Source organism: Panonychus citri, unplaced genomic scaffold, assembly GCF_014898815.1.
Source record: "Panonychus citri isolate SS breed McGregor unplaced genomic scaffold, ASM1489881v1 Contig00134, whole genome shotgun sequence".
NCBI classification, from domain to species: domain Eukaryota; kingdom Metazoa; phylum Arthropoda; class Arachnida; order Trombidiformes; family Tetranychidae; genus Panonychus; species Panonychus citri.
Genome location: NW_026515539.1, coordinates 3,623,809 through 3,641,495, shown reverse-complemented (window position 1 = coordinate 3,641,495; position 17,687 = coordinate 3,623,809). Strand labels below are relative to the sequence as shown.

At 30.2% G+C, this 17,687-nt stretch overlaps 5 protein-coding genes across 6 annotated transcripts; 2 read left to right on the top strand and 3 right to left on the bottom strand.

Moving 5' to 3' along the window:
* The first annotated feature begins 31 nt into the window (after nt 1-31).
* LOC128391554 (UNC93-like protein MFSD11) lies at nt 32-7,685 on the top strand. Its single transcript, XM_053351458.1, has 10 exons — nt 32-180; nt 280-385; nt 2,428-2,765; nt 2,838-3,019; nt 5,550-5,629; nt 5,704-5,985; nt 6,091-6,156; nt 6,225-6,332; nt 6,420-6,606; nt 6,715-7,685. Coding segments are annotated over exons 2-10 (1,638 nt in total). The 5' UTR covers nt 32-180; nt 280-384; the 3' UTR covers nt 7,109-7,685.
* A 622-nt stretch (nt 7,686-8,307) lies between these two features.
* LOC128391556 (E3 ubiquitin-protein ligase RING2-like) lies at nt 8,308-9,555 on the bottom strand. Its single transcript, XM_053351461.1, has 2 exons — nt 9,020-9,555; nt 8,308-8,905 (listed from the first exon to the last, which is right to left on the bottom strand). The coding sequence occupies exons 1-2, from the start codon at nt 9,444-9,446 to the stop codon at nt 8,523-8,525; spliced, it is 810 nt and encodes a 269-aa protein (XP_053207436.1). The 5' UTR covers nt 9,447-9,555; the 3' UTR covers nt 8,308-8,522.
* Nucleotides 9,556-9,626: 71 nt separating this feature from the next.
* On the top strand, nt 9,627-11,834 carry LOC128391553 (elongator complex protein 3-like). Its single transcript, XM_053351457.1, has 4 exons — nt 9,627-9,786; nt 9,909-10,208; nt 10,328-11,578; nt 11,648-11,834. The coding sequence occupies exons 1-4, from the start codon at nt 9,768-9,770 to the stop codon at nt 11,722-11,724; spliced, it is 1,647 nt and encodes a 548-aa protein (XP_053207432.1). The 5' UTR covers nt 9,627-9,767; the 3' UTR covers nt 11,725-11,834.
* A 74-nt stretch (nt 11,835-11,908) lies between these two features.
* LOC128391559 (uncharacterized) lies at nt 11,909-13,452 on the bottom strand. The gene is made up of 2 exons (XM_053351464.1): nt 13,152-13,452; nt 11,909-12,233 (listed from the first exon to the last, which is right to left on the bottom strand). Exons 1-2 carry the CDS (start codon nt 13,201-13,203, stop codon nt 11,920-11,922), a joined length of 366 nt encoding a protein of 121 aa, XP_053207439.1. The 5' UTR covers nt 13,204-13,452; the 3' UTR covers nt 11,909-11,919.
* Nucleotides 13,453-15,637: 2,185 nt separating this feature from the next.
* LOC128391555 (acyl-coenzyme A diphosphatase FITM2-like) lies at nt 15,638-17,674 on the bottom strand. 2 transcript variants are annotated; one of them, XM_053351459.1, is made up of 3 exons: nt 17,505-17,674; nt 16,306-17,275; nt 15,638-16,209 (listed from the first exon to the last, which is right to left on the bottom strand). In XM_053351459.1, the coding sequence occupies exons 1-3, from the start codon at nt 17,564-17,566 to the stop codon at nt 16,171-16,173; spliced, it is 1,071 nt and encodes a 356-aa protein (XP_053207434.1). In that variant the 5' UTR covers nt 17,567-17,674; the 3' UTR covers nt 15,638-16,170. The 2 variants fall into 2 exon arrangements, with proteins under 2 accessions (XP_053207434.1, XP_053207435.1); XM_053351460.1 differs by lacking the exon at nt 15,638-16,209 and having other exon boundaries at nt 16,248-17,275.
* Nucleotides 17,675-17,687: the final 13 nt, after the last annotated feature.

Below are 17,687 nucleotides of genomic sequence, written 5' to 3'. Positions count from 1 at the left end.
GATCAATCGAATGAAATCGATTTATTCTTTTAGAATTTAATTTATTTAGAATTAATTTTTTTTTCTATCATATGGTTTTCTTGTTGTTTTTTGTTTAATCTTTTCAATGATTTAATTTTTTATTCTTAATTAATTTAATTATGCGGATTAGTTTTGAGGTTTAAGATGTTCTTTTTTTAGGTGAGTAGAGTTACATTTACTTTTCTATCAATTGTTTTTCTCTCTATGTTGACCAACGCCCTAAATGGTAACTCTTTTTTTGTTTTTTTCTCTCTTTAGATCTTTCAATCTGGACAATTAAAGTTCACCAAGGAATCAGATTTTCAGGCTGATATTTGATATAATTTATTCAAGAGACAAGCAGTGGATACCAGTGTGGACAAAAGTAAACAATTTGTTTAATTTGACACATCCAACTTGATTTGAATTCTAGTCTTCAGCGTTTTTTTATCACCACAATTTTGCTCGCTGTTAGTTGATTCGTTAATGGCTTCCGTTATGGTCGTTTTTTTTATCAATATTGAATATAATTGATGGAAATTGTTGCTAATTATACATGTCTTTAAACGCCTACAGTAGTTTAGCTATCGACTGTAGTTGGTATGATTGAGCCGTTTATCATTTTTGGTTAAAAGCTGAAAGATAATTTATTTACTCATCTTATTTGAAGAGCTGTTTTCATCTGATATGATTTAGTGAAAAATTTACCTTATAATCAACAGAGAAGCGACTAATTATGTCTTGGATTCATTTTGATGTGGATAGAGGATGAAAATAGATTGTCAATCATTTTAGATTGTTGCTAATCAATAGTCTCATAAAATTAGTTAATCCTGAGTCATGTTAATGGTCAAGGACATAAACCTAGAAACTGGATCAGGGTGACAATTAAAATGAGACTTGAAGAAAGGTGAAAGTTTTCCTGATCCTGTTACAGTGATAAAACTGTAAAAATTGTGACACCTCATCATCACCGTGGAGATAATTAAATCAATAACAATCAAGAGCTTCGTTAATTTTTCAACAATCAACGGGAATCAGCAAAAGAAACGCAAAGTTAAACAACTAACATGACATGTTAATTGTAAAGATATTAATACAATCATCTTGATTGTGAAGGCAGAAAAAAGTGTTGACGGAAGTTTTCCCAAATTAATTGTTACAATTAATTTTGACCTAATCAAATGGTTTTTACCGAAAACCTTGAACCTCCAAGCAATTAACAAGTAAAGGATTATTACTCTAATATGTAAATCAAATCAATTTCACAATCTCAATAATCTTAATTTAAATTGCTAATCACGGAAATCCGGTAATTCCGATACAATTAGATATTAACCAAAGTTGTTATTTATGATTAATGAAAATTACTTTTAATTGTTAACTAATTGTGATCAATTTTAGGTTATAGTCATAACGAAAAGATTGACAATTAACCCACAGGTTTGATTAATGTAAACAATTAACTTTATCAAATTGATCAGTTGAATCTAATTGTAAAAATAAATTTTCATTAATCACTTTTAACTGGGAAAATTACCATTAATTTAATCAATGGGTAAAGTCAATTAATTAACCTTGATTAGTGAATTAAAAAAACTACCGATTAATTGAATAATCATCCAATTAATCAACTGATTGTTACAATTCAAAGTAAACAAATCCAATGAACTATCATACTAAAAATAGTTGGAAATAAATTCCCAATTGATTGTCAAAAATGATTAACGAAAACAACAATTTAACTTGTCAACAATTAACTTTCCAGGTGATTATTTTTCAATCAATTGTTAATTGTGTGATTAAGAAGAGCTAATCAATGGGAATCAATAATTTAATTGCTGAAAATCTGCTTCTAAATTAAATCAGTGTAACAATTGTTTAATTACTTTACTGTGATTTAATTACCATTAATTAGTTTCAGTATTTTCCAATCTCATCCTAATTATCCTGATCAATATTTAATCGTGATACATTTGTCAGCTAATTGTGTCTCTTTGCTTTAGATATCACCTTTGATTGTGACAATTAAATCAACAATCAGAACCAATAGATGGCGACTAAACATTTGAACAATCAACTAAATTGTCAACTTGGAAATTATAATTATAAATCATTTCCACTTTTTCCTTCACTTTCTTACAACAATTCGTATTGTTGTTTAATTTGATCCTCTCACCTTTTTAAATTGTCGCTATTTGAATCACAATTAACATCAATTTCTGTCTTTAATCTTGATCAATACAATTAATTATGTTTATAATTTAGTTTCATTTTCTCACTACCAATGGATTAACTTTTCAATTTCATTTGAACGCAACAAAATTAACTAATTGCTGTTAACCCAAAGATCTCACCTTTTAATTTCTAATTTTTTTTTCTCCAAGTGAATTAACTAATTAATTGTTTTAATTGAATCATCAACAGTGTATCAACGATCTCGACGGAAAAACAATTCACTATCCAATCAGGAAAATTATCATTACGAACCGATTCCTGGTACATCACAATTAGATCAATCATCGTCTCCATTATCATCACAATCAACATTATCATCTTCATCAGGAACATTTGTCACCGCTCGTGATCATTATTCATCCCTATTAACAACTCTAGCAAGTGATTCAGATTCACCCACTGATCCATTAATCCCAACAATTAGCCGATCACAATCAAAAATGGATAAAAATTTCATCAACATCTTAATCCTTGGATTATCCTTTCTACTGCTATTCACAGCCTTCCAAACAGGAGGAATGATTCAGGTAAGAATTGAACTGAGTTTTCTTTATCAATCCAACCCTCATAATCCTAATTAATCACCTTAATTGTTAAAGGAAACTGTGGTCAAAGGGATTAACGAAGAGCACATAAAGGATTGGAATGGTCATCAATGGAGTGGATATACTTCATTGTCCATTGTTTATCTAGTCTTTTCCATAGCGAACTGGATTGCGCCTTCGATGGTCGCGATTTTTGGACCTAAAACTTCAATGATCATCGCTGCGTTTATTTATTGGTAAGAGAATCAATTAACCACAACAATTAACGCCAAAAATTCAACACCAATTGACCATATTGTCAACAGTTATTCAACAGTAGTTGACAATTTAATCTGAATTTTTCTCTCTTTTTTTCCTTTATCCCTCTAAATCTTTAAAACTTTTCCCAATCTATTTCAATGAACTTTTCAATTCATCTTATTCTCACTATCAACTAATCACAATCAACTGCGACAATCAATAATGATAATGATTATTGATTGTTGTTTCAAACCACAAAAATAATAATATCAAACAAATTGTAAAACTTTAAGGGTAAAAAAGTAACAACAACAACAACATTAACTGTTGTCTTTAAGTTGATCTTAATTGTTGTGATTATTGATTGTGACAAAATCAAAGTCGATTGTGATTAAGTTGGTTAAGTAAAAAAAAAACTTTTTCTTATCCTCGTTTTTTTCACTCATTTGTCTTAATCAGCGTAACAATTAACAGTACGAAAAGAAACAAAGAAATAGGGAAGATTTAATTGTTAGAAGTTTGTTTTTATTATGATTAGACGAAAATCTAATCATTAAGACTTTTAGTCCATTTATTGGTGACAATTTATTTGATTGTTTTTCAACAATTTCCGGACCATTTAATTTACCCTCTAATTCACAATTACAACTTCTCGTTTACTTTGATTACTTTAATGTTCATCTTTCCGTAAATGTTTCATTTTTTCACCACCAAACAATTAGTAAATTCAATTTAATTCACCTGTGCAATTTACGATTTATTAAATTGTTGACAGTTGATTAACTTTCTATCTCTCTCAAAATGAGCTTAATTTTTTCTCTTTCTATCAGTTGACAATCTAATCATCACTCGTTAATTGTTATGGTGTTAAATTGTTTTCGTCTCAATGATTTAATAAACAACCACAACTAACTTTTTTTTTATATTTAATTAACTTATTTATATGAGATTTTTAAATGTCACAAAGTTAATTGTGATGATTTATCAGCCATAGATTTCATAATTCAGAGACTGTACTTTAAATTGTCGTTGATTTTGGAGGTGATTAGATTTGATTGTTGATCTACTTTTAAAATCTTATGAACTTGACTTTGAATCAATCACTTTTTTTGTATTCCAATCATGTATTGGATTTGATTTTGCCATTAATTGTTTTTATTACTGATACAATCACGATTAATTACTTGTTGGTACAAGTTAATTGTTGATTATTTAATCGGTACAATCAACGTTTTTTTCAATACGTTTTTTGGATGAAAATTTTTGACAAACAAAAAACTTATTCTTAGTTATTGATTGTATCTTCTTGGTTGTAGTTAGATTTCAATCTAAAAGTTAATCACTAATTCAGTGATTTAGTTAACAAAGTAATCAATGATTAGTCAAGTTTACATTGTTAACCCTAATTTTTGAATATTTATCAATTTTCTGTGAGTTAATTGTTACAATTACTGAGTTGATTGGTTTTTTAACGTTGTCACAATTTGAATATTGATTAACTAAATGGTCCAATAGTTGTAAAGGAAACTAATTGTTTAGAAAATTAAATTTAGTTAACCAATCAGATGAAAATATTGACACTTCCTCAGAGTAAATCAGTTAATAATTAACGTTCACCTTGATAATCAACTGATTACCTGAGTTCCCTGATTCCGATAAGTTAATCATTTGAAGTCACTCTTGTTTCCCAATCAAGATTAACCCTAGAAAATCATGTTGATTATTTAATACAAATTACAATTTACTTGATGAGATCCAAACAATTAAACGAAATTAACTACGATTGTTGCTAATCAAAATGACGCCCAATTTTCTCAAGGTTAATCATCCCTAATTGTTACAATTAAATCCAAATTTCTAAGATGTAATTATTACTTTTATCTCCAATGGGGTTAATCTTAAGTCCAATTAAATTAGTTTCTTAATCACTTAGATTTCCAGAGTTACTTTTTACTGGATCATGTAATTAAATTAATCTTTTCATTATGATAATCAACTAATTATGATTAATTACACATCTAACAACTAGTTTCTTGTTGATTACCTTGCCTTTGATATAACCAAAGAGAGACAACAATCAACTAATCACTTTTACTTTCAACTAATTGTTATTTTATTCATTGATCGTTTGTATCACTTTGTTCAATATTATTATTACTTGATGATTGATTTGCTTACAATTTGTTGATCTAAATCAACAATTAGATTAATATCTAGATTGGAATAGTTTTGTCTGTTGTCTATCGAGGACAATCAGTTAATTACATAGTTAATAGGTGAAGTTAATCAAACCCAAAATCACAACACTTTAACAATTAATTAATTCTTTGATTTTCCCAAATGAAAAACAATCAACTGATAATGAAACAAAAAACTATGTCACTAAACAATTATCATTGATTATAATTTTCCCAAAAACCAAGCATGATATTGATGATTAAATTGTTGATAATTAGAAAACAGATTAATGGATAATTAACATGGGATAAAAAATTAATTGTTACGATTGTCTCTTAATTGTAACAGTTTATATATTGGTTCCTTCTTGTATCCCCTTTGGTGGACATTATCGGCCGCCTCAGCAACTCTTGGTCTTGGTGCTGCTCGTAAGTTGATTATTTTGATTTAGTAATTAAGCTTGAGACTAATCATCATTTTCCCTGTTAATTTTTCCATTCAGTTATCTGGACCGCCCAAGGCAATTTTCTAACATTAAACTCTAATCAAACAACAATCGGCCGTAATAGTGGGGTATTTTGGGCTCTATTCCAAGGGAGTCTTATTTTTGGAAACATTTTCGTCTCATTCCAATTCAAAGACGTGATTGACGCTAAAACCCGTCAGACCACTTATTCTGGCCTTCTTGCGGCTGGAATCGCTGGAACTATCCTAATGTTTGCACTGAGAACTTTTCCTAAATCAGAAAGTTCCGAAAAGCCCGCTGGCCCTGTTCAAGCTCTTTGTAAGATGAATTGATTAACTCGACCATTTAATAGAAAGCTATTAACATGTAATTCTAATTTTACCTTAATTTAATTACTTTACTTTAATTTTTCCCCTTAAATAGTTGATTCATTTGCGTTATTCAAAACGCGAGCGATGCTTTTAATGTTTTTCACTTTCGCTTATACTGGTTAGTATTATTATTGAATATTATTTGTAGATGATTAACTTGAATTAATTGCATCATTGTTAATTTAGGAATCGCTCAATCATTTATTACTGGAGTTTATGTCAATTCAATTGGATTTACCAAAGCAATTGGAGATGATAGGAAAAAATTTGTGGGAATTGCTGGTTGTTTAATTGGTACGGTAATTCAATTAGATTCAGCGTTTAGTTGGGACGATGAATTGTTGATCTAATGATAATAATTTGTAAATTTTTTGATCTTAGGTCTTGGTGAAACTATCGGCGGTGGGGTTTTTGGTATCTTCGGTAAAAAAACAGCCAAATTAGGTCGAGATCCGATTGTTTTCTTGGGCTTAATTTTACACGTCGCTGCTTATGCTGGTATATTCATTAATCTACCTTTTAGTGCCAATTTGGGTGATACAGACGATTCTTCAATCATCACAACAAGGTATTAGAACAATTAACTCGACACCATCTCGAGTTCTAATGTCGAGATTGAACATTTTCGATTGGATGTTCTAATTGATTATTTGTCTCTTTTTCTTTCAATCATTAGTATTCCTTTGGCTTTGATCTGTAGTTTTCTCCTTGGACTCGGCGATGCTTGTATGAACACTCAGATCTATTCACAGATCGGAAGTTTCTATGAGTCTAATTCCGCTCCGGCTTTCGCGATCTTCAAGTTTGTCCAATCCTTGTTTTCGTCGATATTTTTCTTCTTCACCAGTAAAGTGACCTTAAATTATCAGGTCTACATAATGGTTAGCACAGCGATCATTGGATCGGTGACATTTTTCATCGTTGAACAATCAGCTCGTCGGAAATCACGATCAGCCGATATCACACCTTCAATCAGCGGCGGAGATGATGATGTTAAATCAGGAATTGATAATCCAAGTTATGTTAAAGATAATCCAATTGGTCAAAGTACAATCACTTTGAATGCTTAATTGCAATTAGTTTTTACAATCAAAGCCAATCATAATCATCATCCTATCTCATTGTAATTATTTTGACTGTGATTTAAAATTTAAATTACACTTTTTTTTTTAAAATCAAATGAGTGATTTTTTTATCAATCCTTTTGGATACTCTTTGATTTTAATCAATTTATTTTTGTTAATTGACAATTAATGTTGAAAATTGATAACATCTCCTTGAGATCAGTTGTAATCCAAATTAATCCAGTTCATTGATCAACATTAAGGTTAATTTAGACAATCATTTGATTCTTGATTATGTTGTACAATTTGTATTTTGTTTATTCTGGTAAAAAAATTAATTCCACTGTTAATTAACATTTTCTGTTTATCAGAAATACAATCAACTTGATGATATTTTTTTAATTATCGATCTCATCGAATCAATTTCAATAACTATCACAACAATTTACTAATTACAATTGATGTGTATCATAACAATTGTATTCCTTTTGTAAACAAGATAATTTTTTTCATCTTAATCACCTTTGTATGTTTCCTTTTGAATGCAAATTTAATTGAATATTAAATTGTTGCAATTACCAAATGATTTTTCAAAATTATTCCAAGTGCAATTAACACTCAAAGGACTAATTGGTGAGTCTTTTGATTTGCAATTACTGGCAATGATTAAAAGCTTAAATGTCGATTAGTGTGAAAAAGCTTGACCAAATTGAGCTTCACTTTTGATTGTTTTGGACAATTAATTCAAATGAAGAAATGATTCAGGTACAATGTAATCAAATTTCTGATCGCTAATCTGATGGATTAAGGATTTAAAGTACTTTTGTCTTGGGTCTTGAACTCATCGAACTTGATTCCTTTGAAATGGTTCTAATCACTGGTTAGATAATACACTCGATCGAATCATCGAATTTCATTGAAATTAATTGTTCATTACATTGAACAATTGTATTAATGAATTCAATTTATATTTCTCGAAAATTGGTGGAGAAAATTTTTGAAAAACGACCAAATGATTAACTTTATCTCTGATGTTCTTGAGGCGGGAATATGATTCACTTAATTGTTCAATGAGATGTTGAGTTAATTGATTTCGCTTTTGTTTGGTGGTTAAGCTTTGTTTTCGTCTCGTTAATTTGCAGAATTAGATACAATTGAGTAAATTGTTTGATTGGTTGGTCAGATTGATAGAAAAGTTGAATGAATACAAAATGAAATGATTTGTTTTTATTTTCAACTTTCCAGTCTTATAATAGTCAGTTGATGACATAAATATCGGGACATTATTTAACAAATGCTCACGATTCGCGAAGTGTGACCATTCAATTTCTCGTATTTACTGAGTGTTATCATTGTAAAAAAAGAAATGATTAAACGATTAAACCAAAAATATTCGGTACCAAAATTAGATTGGGGAGGATCATGGTTGAGACATTTTATAAGCATAATATAACTCTAAGGGTTTGTTGTGTCTCCAAAATTTTTCATTCACTTGATCCAAAGTAGTTTGTCCAAGTAAAGGTTGAAATTCACCGGGTCCAGCGGCCACATAAATGGTAAATATAGAAGTGTCTAGCTCTTGATTATTGTCACAATTATTGGGATTTGTTTCCAAGAAATGTCTCATAGAAAGATATTTAATTAAATGGTCAATGGTGGCATTTGTTGTAGTTTTAAGAAAACGAGTATGGATCACATTATCATCAGGACTTCCTTGGGTAAGAGGTTTGAAGACCAGTTCGATTTCGGGTTGTTGAATAACATGATGATTGTTGTTGGTTTCACAAGATGCCGTAGATGAATCTAAATAAAGAAATAAACAATAAACAAATAAAAGAAAAACAAAGAGGAGAATAGAATAAAATAGAATAAAATAGAATAGAACAAAAATAAAAGAATAGAATAGAAAAAGCTTACCCTGATTAGAAGCTGATCTATTTGCTCTATTATTTCGTCGACTTGTATTCTCTTTGTATCCAATAACCTCTTGATTTTTCTCATAATCTTCTCGACTTGGATAAATTTTTGATATAAGCATATCAAAATTTGGATCAGGTCTTAATGATCGCCTAGAGACAAGTTTCTTCCGACAGGTTGGACATTCTTTATTACCACTTCGAAGGGCGGTTGTAATACATTCTTGACAAAATCTATGAAGACACTCTTTTGTTGTCATTGTCGCTTTTAACATGTCCAAACATATTGGGCACATTAGCTCACTTTGCAAGCTTCTTGGTTTAACGGCGATTTCACTGTCATCTGTTATTAGCGGTTGAGGTTTCCGATTAAGTTCATATAAACTTAACTCCCAAGGTTTATTGTTACCAGTTAGATCAACTCCCATAATTGATAAAATAATAATATCGTAACTGGTTAATTAAAACAAATAGAGAAACAAAAAGAAAACTTGAAAATCAAAATAAACAAGAAATAAACATCGAGTATCAATTATCCCCTTTATCTATATTCGCATCTTCGAGCGCCATCTCTTGTTCATATTTTCAAATAGAATTTCGCATGTTACATTTTTTGTTTTTTTCTATTTTTGTTGTTTAATTTTAATTGTTTTTCTTTTTTCTATTAAAATTAATTTGATTTGTTTTTGTAGTTTTCTTTTTTTCTTTTGTTAATTGTCTTTGTTTTAATTACTACTTTTGGAATTATTATGGCGAAACCGAAGAAAAGTAAGAAATTATTGGTTAGAGTTTTGTTTAATTCGTTTTGTTGTGTTAGTGTTTTTTTTTGTCTCTTCGTTTTAATTAATCTCAATGATTTTTTCTTTTCTTTTCTTTTCTTTGTTGTTTAGATAATGGTTTAACTAAGCAACAGTTAATGGTTGTGACAATTAATGAGATTATTCAACATTTGATTAAGGCTCATGAGGAATGTAAAGATGTTAATTTAACTAAACTTAAATGTGAAATATCTCGAAAGTATGGACTGGAAAATCAACCAAAATTGGTTGATATTATTGCTGGTGTACCTCAAGAGCATAAGAAAATATTGTTACCTAAATTAAGGGCTAAACCAATACGAACTGCCAGTGGAATTGTTGTAGTTGCGGTAATGTCAAAGCCTCATCGATGCCCTCACATCAACATGACTGGTAATTAGTTCATTTGATTAGATTTGCAGGCAATCTATTAGTAATTGACATGAAATTCTCGTTAATCTGGTTGTGTAAGATTTTCTAATTTTTATACTTTCTCTTTTTCCTTTCTTTAGGTAATATTTGTGTATATTGTCCTGGTGGTCCAGATTCTGACTTTGAATACTCAACTCAATCATACACTGGCTATGAACCGACCTCAATGAGAGCGATTAGAGCTCATTATAATCCTTTTGTTCAAACACGTAATAGATTGGACCAGTTGAAACAACTTGGACATGATATCGATAAAGTTGAATTCATTGTTATGGGAGGTACTTTCATGTCACTACCTGAAGATTATCGAGACTATTTTATTAGAAATTTACATGATGCTCTTTCGGGAAATACAAGCTCATCGGTTGCTGAAGCTGTTAAATTCAGCGAAAAATCAAGGACAAAGTGCATTGGCATAACTATCGAAACAAGACCTGATTATTGTTTAAATCGACATTTAAGTGACATGTTAGCCTATGGATGTACCAGACTTGAAATTGGTGTACAATCAGTTTATGAAGATGTAGCTCGTGATACAAATAGAGGCCACACCGTTAAGGCCGTTAAAGAAACTTTCAAATTCGCCAAAGATTGTGGCTTCAAGATTGTCGCCCACATGATGCCAAATTTACCCAATGTCGACCTAGAAAGAGATCTCGAACAATTTGTAGAATTCTTTGCAAACCCGGACTTCCGAGCCGATGGATTAAAAATTTATCCAACCCTGGTGATTCGAGGAACAGGACTCTATGAACTTTGGAAAACAGGTCGTTATCGCAGTTATCCGCCCAATGTTTTAGTCGATTTTCTAGCTCAAGTATTGGCTCTAGTTCCTCCATGGACTCGTATTTATCGAGTTCAACGCGATATCCCAATGCCTTTAGTTTCATCAGGAGTTGAACATGGTAATATAAGAGAACTGGCCTTAGCCAGAATGGCCGATTATGGGACATCATGTCGAGATATAAGAACACGTGAAGTGGGCATACAAGAAATTCATCATAAAATTAAACCCTATCAAGTTGAGCTCGTTCGTCGGGACTATGTTGCAAATAGCGGTTGGGAGACATTCCTTGCATATGAAGATGTTCAACAAGACATCTTAATTGGCCTCCTTAGATTGAGAAATTGTTCACCAGATACATTTCGCCCAGAATTACAGGGTTGCTGTTCAATCGTCCGAGAGTTACACGTCTATGGGAGCGTCGTCCCGATCAGCGGTAAAGATCCGACCAAATTTCAGCATCAAGGCTTTGGAATGCTTTTGATGGAAGAAGCTGAAAGAATCGCCCTGGAAGAGCACGGATCGACTAAAATTGCAGTTATCTCAGGTATTTTACTATATTGTTAACCAAATTGTCAAACAAATTTATTGATTTAATTGTTTTGTCTTTAATTAGGAGTTGGAACAAGAAACTACTACAGGAAACTTGGCTATGAATTGGAAGGTCCTTATATGTGTAAATCGCTGATTTAAATCAAAAAGAAAAATAATTGTTATCGAGTTACTGTTATTTTTACAGAATCAGTTAATTTAAGTCAATGTTTCTCATTAATTAAACATTTAATTGATTTGGCAATGAAAAATTGGCTTTATTTGCATATAAAGGATGAAAATATTTACCATTGAAAAATACAATAATTATTTTCTCAATTGTATTACTGTTGATTGTTAGAAGTTGAGAATCGCTTCAATGATATTGATTAACATATCGAGTTCATCTGCTTGTTCCTGAGCGAGTTCAATTAATTCAGTCTTCGACGATTCCCTCGCTGAGGCGATTGTTAATCTAAGTGCATTTATCGCTGATTCGATTTTACAAGCGGCAATTACGATCTCCTTATTAGCGGTTCGTCTTCTGGGTCTAATACAATGAACCAAATTACGAATTCCTGTTCGTGTTTTAACTCGATTCACAATTTGTTCAACATTAATTGTTAACCTTTTCAACGAGTTTCCTAAATCATCTAGTGGATCACAATTAACTGTTAACACCATTGGAAAAGAAAGAATCAAAGTAATTTAAGTCAACGATTAAATTAACGAGTTATTTTTATGTTATTCATCATTTAATTGACTATTGATTGAATATCTAAATTAATCTTAATCAGTTGAGAAATTTTTTCGAGATTAACTTTCTATTACAAATCGGTTCTAATCCATGATTAACTAATTGTCTTGATATAAATCTATTAATTGTTCACCCTTGAACATCTTTAATCTAATGAGCTTAATCTTAATCAATAATATCCTTTGATCCTTGATTTAATTAGAAGCAATTAAATCAATTAATCGCAGTTTATTACAAATATTGTTAATCAATCTAATACTTTAATAACATAACTATAAATTGTCAACGCATCAAATCAATTTAACTTGATTTGTTAGTCAACTATTAGATAATTGAATTACTAAATTGATTGCTAACTAATTCTTGATTTAATTGTGATCAATAATCAAGTGAAATCGTACTGAGATTTTTGGGTTTCTTTATGATAATTAAATCAATAGCAAATGGATTAACTTAATTAATCTTAACCTTAAACACTCAGACAAAGTATAAATCAATATTTCAAGGTGATAATGATTAAATAATGTCACATTGATTAAGTAATAATCACAATTAAAATCATCTCAATTAAGGTTGACGTTTAATTAACTAATAACTTTATCCAATACGAGTTGATTTTAATTAGTTTACAATCAAATCAAAGGCTTATTTGATTACTATGATGAAATGAACATTGAACAATTAAACAAATGTTAGTTAACTATTAAAATTAAGAGATGAGGTTGATTAGTTGATTAGTTGATTAGACAAAAACAATTTATTAATTATTATTATCGTATCATTATTAAAGTAGCAAGGAAGGAAATGAGAAATAAATTAATCAATTACATACCGACAATTAAAACAATTGTAGTAATTAAATAAATATAGTAACCATTTAACATGGTAACAATTTAGCAACAATTGGAATCAATATTTTCACACAGCGATTAATGATCAGTGATTTAAATTAACGTTGATTGTAACAAGAAACAAACATTGAACAGAAATTAAAGTTTATCCTGTAACAAACAATTACTAAATGAAAACCAAACCACCTTGAATAATTTGATTTAATAGTCAATAGTTAAGCCAGTTTTCTGGTTTCCTTTATCATCTTAATCACAATTTAACATTGTAATCAACTTAATCAACGCAATGGTCATTTCATTTTTCGGGTAAATTGTTATTACCAATGGTCAGTGAAAAGAAATGGCAACAATCAAGTTTATTGGCTTTTCCTTTGCACAATTAACAATCAATTTGTTTATTACTAAGAGGTTTCATCCTTATGATAATTAATTAGTTAATTGTAATAAATTTCATTGTGCATTGTAATCAAATCAATCAATCAATATATTAAATCATCAGACGGAAATTGGTTATGGTTAATTGTTGATCATTTATTGTAACTATTGTCATGATTAGATTTGTTTATTTCTGATCAATTCAGTTATTTGGATAATAACAATTAAAGGTCAGGGTTAAGATGATCAATTAATGATGATTAGTTGTTGATTTGATTAAATTGTCTTCTCAATTTAGTTTACAATCAAAGTAAGTCAATGTCAACGACAATTAGGTGATTATGTTTGAAAAAATCACTTTTTGTCACTAATTTTGGTTTAAATTATTGTACTAAATTAGACAATTAAGTTGAGGAAACAATTAATGTACAAGTTTAATTGGTATTAGAAAAACAAAGTAAATAAGATAATCAGTAAACAATTAACTCGATGATCTTATATAACAATTTCCAAGGTTGAACGGAAAACAATTCAAATTAACAACAATTAGTTAACGATTGTAAATTAAGGTTATTGGTGAAAATGATCAAGTAAATAGATTGTGATTATAATCTGATAAAATCTAATTGATTGTCCTTTGTACTTAGTATAATCCTAATTGTATCGGTTGATTGTCAATCATTAATTGATGAGTTGACAAACTAATAAGAAATTGATGAGATTGATCCATAATTAATACTCGACAATTAATAACATTTTTTTGGACGAAGTCTAATTTATTGATAAGTAATCAAATCGCATAAAAATTTTTTCTTTTAATATGATTACTCATTTTCTCTATTAATTGTTTTTCCCTAATTATAGAAATACACTAATCATAATTGTTGGTATTGAATGAAAGGTTATCGATTGATTGCCAATGGCGACTATCAGAGAATCAAATGGAAGAAGAAGAAAAATATATTCGTTATTATCTTTTCATCTAATTTTACACCAAGAGAGCAAAGATTGTGATTAATTACAATGTTGACGTAAAAATCTTGAATTGAGATAAATTGTTCTAGTGCTGTGTTGGTGTTCAATCAAAGAAGTGATTAAAACTAATCATTACCAAGACATAATTGGTACAATAAACAACAAACTCGAAAGAAATATTAATTAACTCGGAGTTCGTCTCAATTAGTGTAATCAAAATGAATCTTTTCAAAGTTTTTGTTTTCTTTTCTTAATATCAACTATAAATTGCGAACAATCGACCGACAAAGTAACAAATCCTAACGAACCAACAACTACAGAATCTTTGATTGGTATTCTTAATGAAATTGAATCTGATGTCCTAACCGCCGACCCAACAACAACAGCAGCGGTGACCACAAAAGTAGAAATCGTAACTGATGCCCCTGCACCTGAGCCCGAGAAGGAAAAAGAACCTGAGAAGCCAAAACCTGATGAGCCCAAAGAACCCGAAGAAAAGCCGAGTGAAAAAAGCGGCGAAAACAAAACGACCGAAATTAAACCAATCGACGTGAAAACGCAGCCCAAAAGTGGACTGAGAAGAGGCTCCGTTTGGGGAATCGCAATCGGTATTATTGGTATGATCGCTACAACTGTTCTGTTAATTGTTTTCATATTAAAACGACGACGAGGTGATGATCGGTTGATTCGTTAATTGTTGTGTCTTTTTTCAACTTCAACCTCTTTTTTACATCTCAAATCAACTTTGTGATAAAATCTCCTCTTTGTTCATAATCCGATTTCCAAACTTAATCTCCAACGTAAATGTATTATTCCAAATGATTAAGATATAAACAGTAAATCACCTTTAATCATTGTGATTCAATGGTTGTTTTTTTTTGCTTACGATTTATAATCAAAAACTTCACATCAACGAAAATACTTGATCGAAAACCGTTAATAAGTTTGATCGATAACGAACTCATTGAAATTAATGAAACGGATACGACGAAATGATTTCCAATGATTATTGACAGTTTTTGATGAAATCTGAATGAATCAATTAACATGAGTTAATTGCTTCGGGTTTAAGGTTTACCAACCGGAGATTAAAATTACAATTGAATACAATTCCCAATCTAAGGTCAATCTAATCATTGTTTTTTTCTGTTTTACTTGTTGGACAATCAATTGATTTCTCTTTGTTTTTGTTTTCATATAAAATTCACTCGATTAGGTGAAGATAATTACATATATACATTAATTGTTGACTATCACATGAGGATATTAATCACAGACTCAGAGAAAATCAAAGAGTAAAGTTAAAACGTATGTAAACAAAGAGTTGATTGTGATTAGTAAATCAACATTATTATCATCGAGTGTGTAATTTATCGTAATCAAGATAATTGTGTTTTCAATTAAGAAGTGAAAGACTTAATTAGGTTGAGAGATGTTGACAAACTATCTTTCTTGTTTCTGGTCAGATTCTCCATTGACATTGATGTTTATCTAATTATAATTGTCCTACAATTAAAATTAACCGTCTCTGGGAATTATCTTTGGAAAAGGCCAATAAATGCCAACGATAACTTGAATCGTAAATACAAAATGTTGGCAGTTTAGAGAGAGAGAGAGAGATTATGATTAGATGAGAGAGAGAACTAGAGATTAGTACATTAGTGAGACCGGGAATAAATCAGCTTCGTTCTGTGGAAGAAAAGAAAAGAATAGGAAATTGATTATAATTGGTGATATAAAACAATTTAAAGAAATTTATTCTTTAAGGTGAGGTTGATTCTCTACTTTGAAAACTGATGAAAAGTATTTAGAGTTGTATAAACATTTGTATCCAAAGAACCAAAGACCAACGGCCCACAGGTAAGCGATCAATTTCTGTAACGTGGTGTGGTAAAAAAGAGCCGTTTGGAAGAGCATGAAGTTCCAGATCAAGGTGAGTCCGGTTAAGGCGAGGAAAAAACAGCGAATATAAATTTTATATTTAGAGTAAATTACATGTTGAGGATAATCTTGTCGAAATGTTCGTTGGCGATTTTGTTGCTCAGCGAATAATCTTTCACCGAAAGGTTCCCAGCCTTTCATTATTGAACATTCTTCCATGATGACCAACAGAGAGAAGAGTAAAATAAATGTATGTCCACTAATATCGAAACCAATCCATTTGTTTCCACTTTTGGTACAACTTTCTTGGGTTGAAAATTCACCTGAGCTACATGAGATTGTTATTGATTCGAACCAGGTAAAGGCACTTGTTGATAGATACCAGAAAAGAGTATTAACCCATAATCGAAGGAGATCTTTGTTACTTAAGGTTATCCATAATTTAACAATTAATGGTGAATTTGAATCTCTTTTTACATGTGATGATGATCTAGATGAAGGCCTGGACGAAGGAGATGAATCGTCTCGTAAAGATTTCTCATGATATGAACGGTGTAAATCTGATTTGCTTGACGATTCCTTTGTTGATGAAATTTGACTTGTCATATGAATGAACGGACCCAATAAGATGATTGTCCAAAACCAGCCAATCTTTACAAACCATTGATTGAGAAAACCTCGTTTACTTGTTTGAAATGGGATAACAGAAGAGACAAAATTTGGCAGATAATCACCGAAAAGACCTCCAATCACAATTAAAGCGAAATAACCAACAAGTCTTTTCCTTATATTTACACCAATAGTTAATCGTCTACATAATGTTAACGTTATTCTCATGATAACATGAGAAAAATCTGTAGAGGTTGAAATGTTCCTGAAGAATAGAAAATGGAGAAAAAATTAACTCAACATTATTGACAAAATGGACTCATTATCATGATGAACAATTTATTCATCTAAATCAATGAAAAAACAAAATGGTTAACCAAAAGGTAAAAAAAAATCAGGTCATTTGTTTACCAGTTAAAATGAAGTAAAAATGATTAACCAGGAAAAAGTGTTTACATTTTGAATTGAGAGAAAGAAATTAAATTGTTACTAACCTTGGCTCTTTACTCATCATGTCTCTCCAGAAGCTGATCAAATGGATAAGATCCTCTGTCATAAATAGAGAACAATTAAAGAAAACTGTTAATTGTTAATCAGTTAATTGTCTCAATCAAAAATATTTTCATTGAGATTTAAAAAGTTAAACATTTCCACAAATACAATTACTCAAGAAAAGA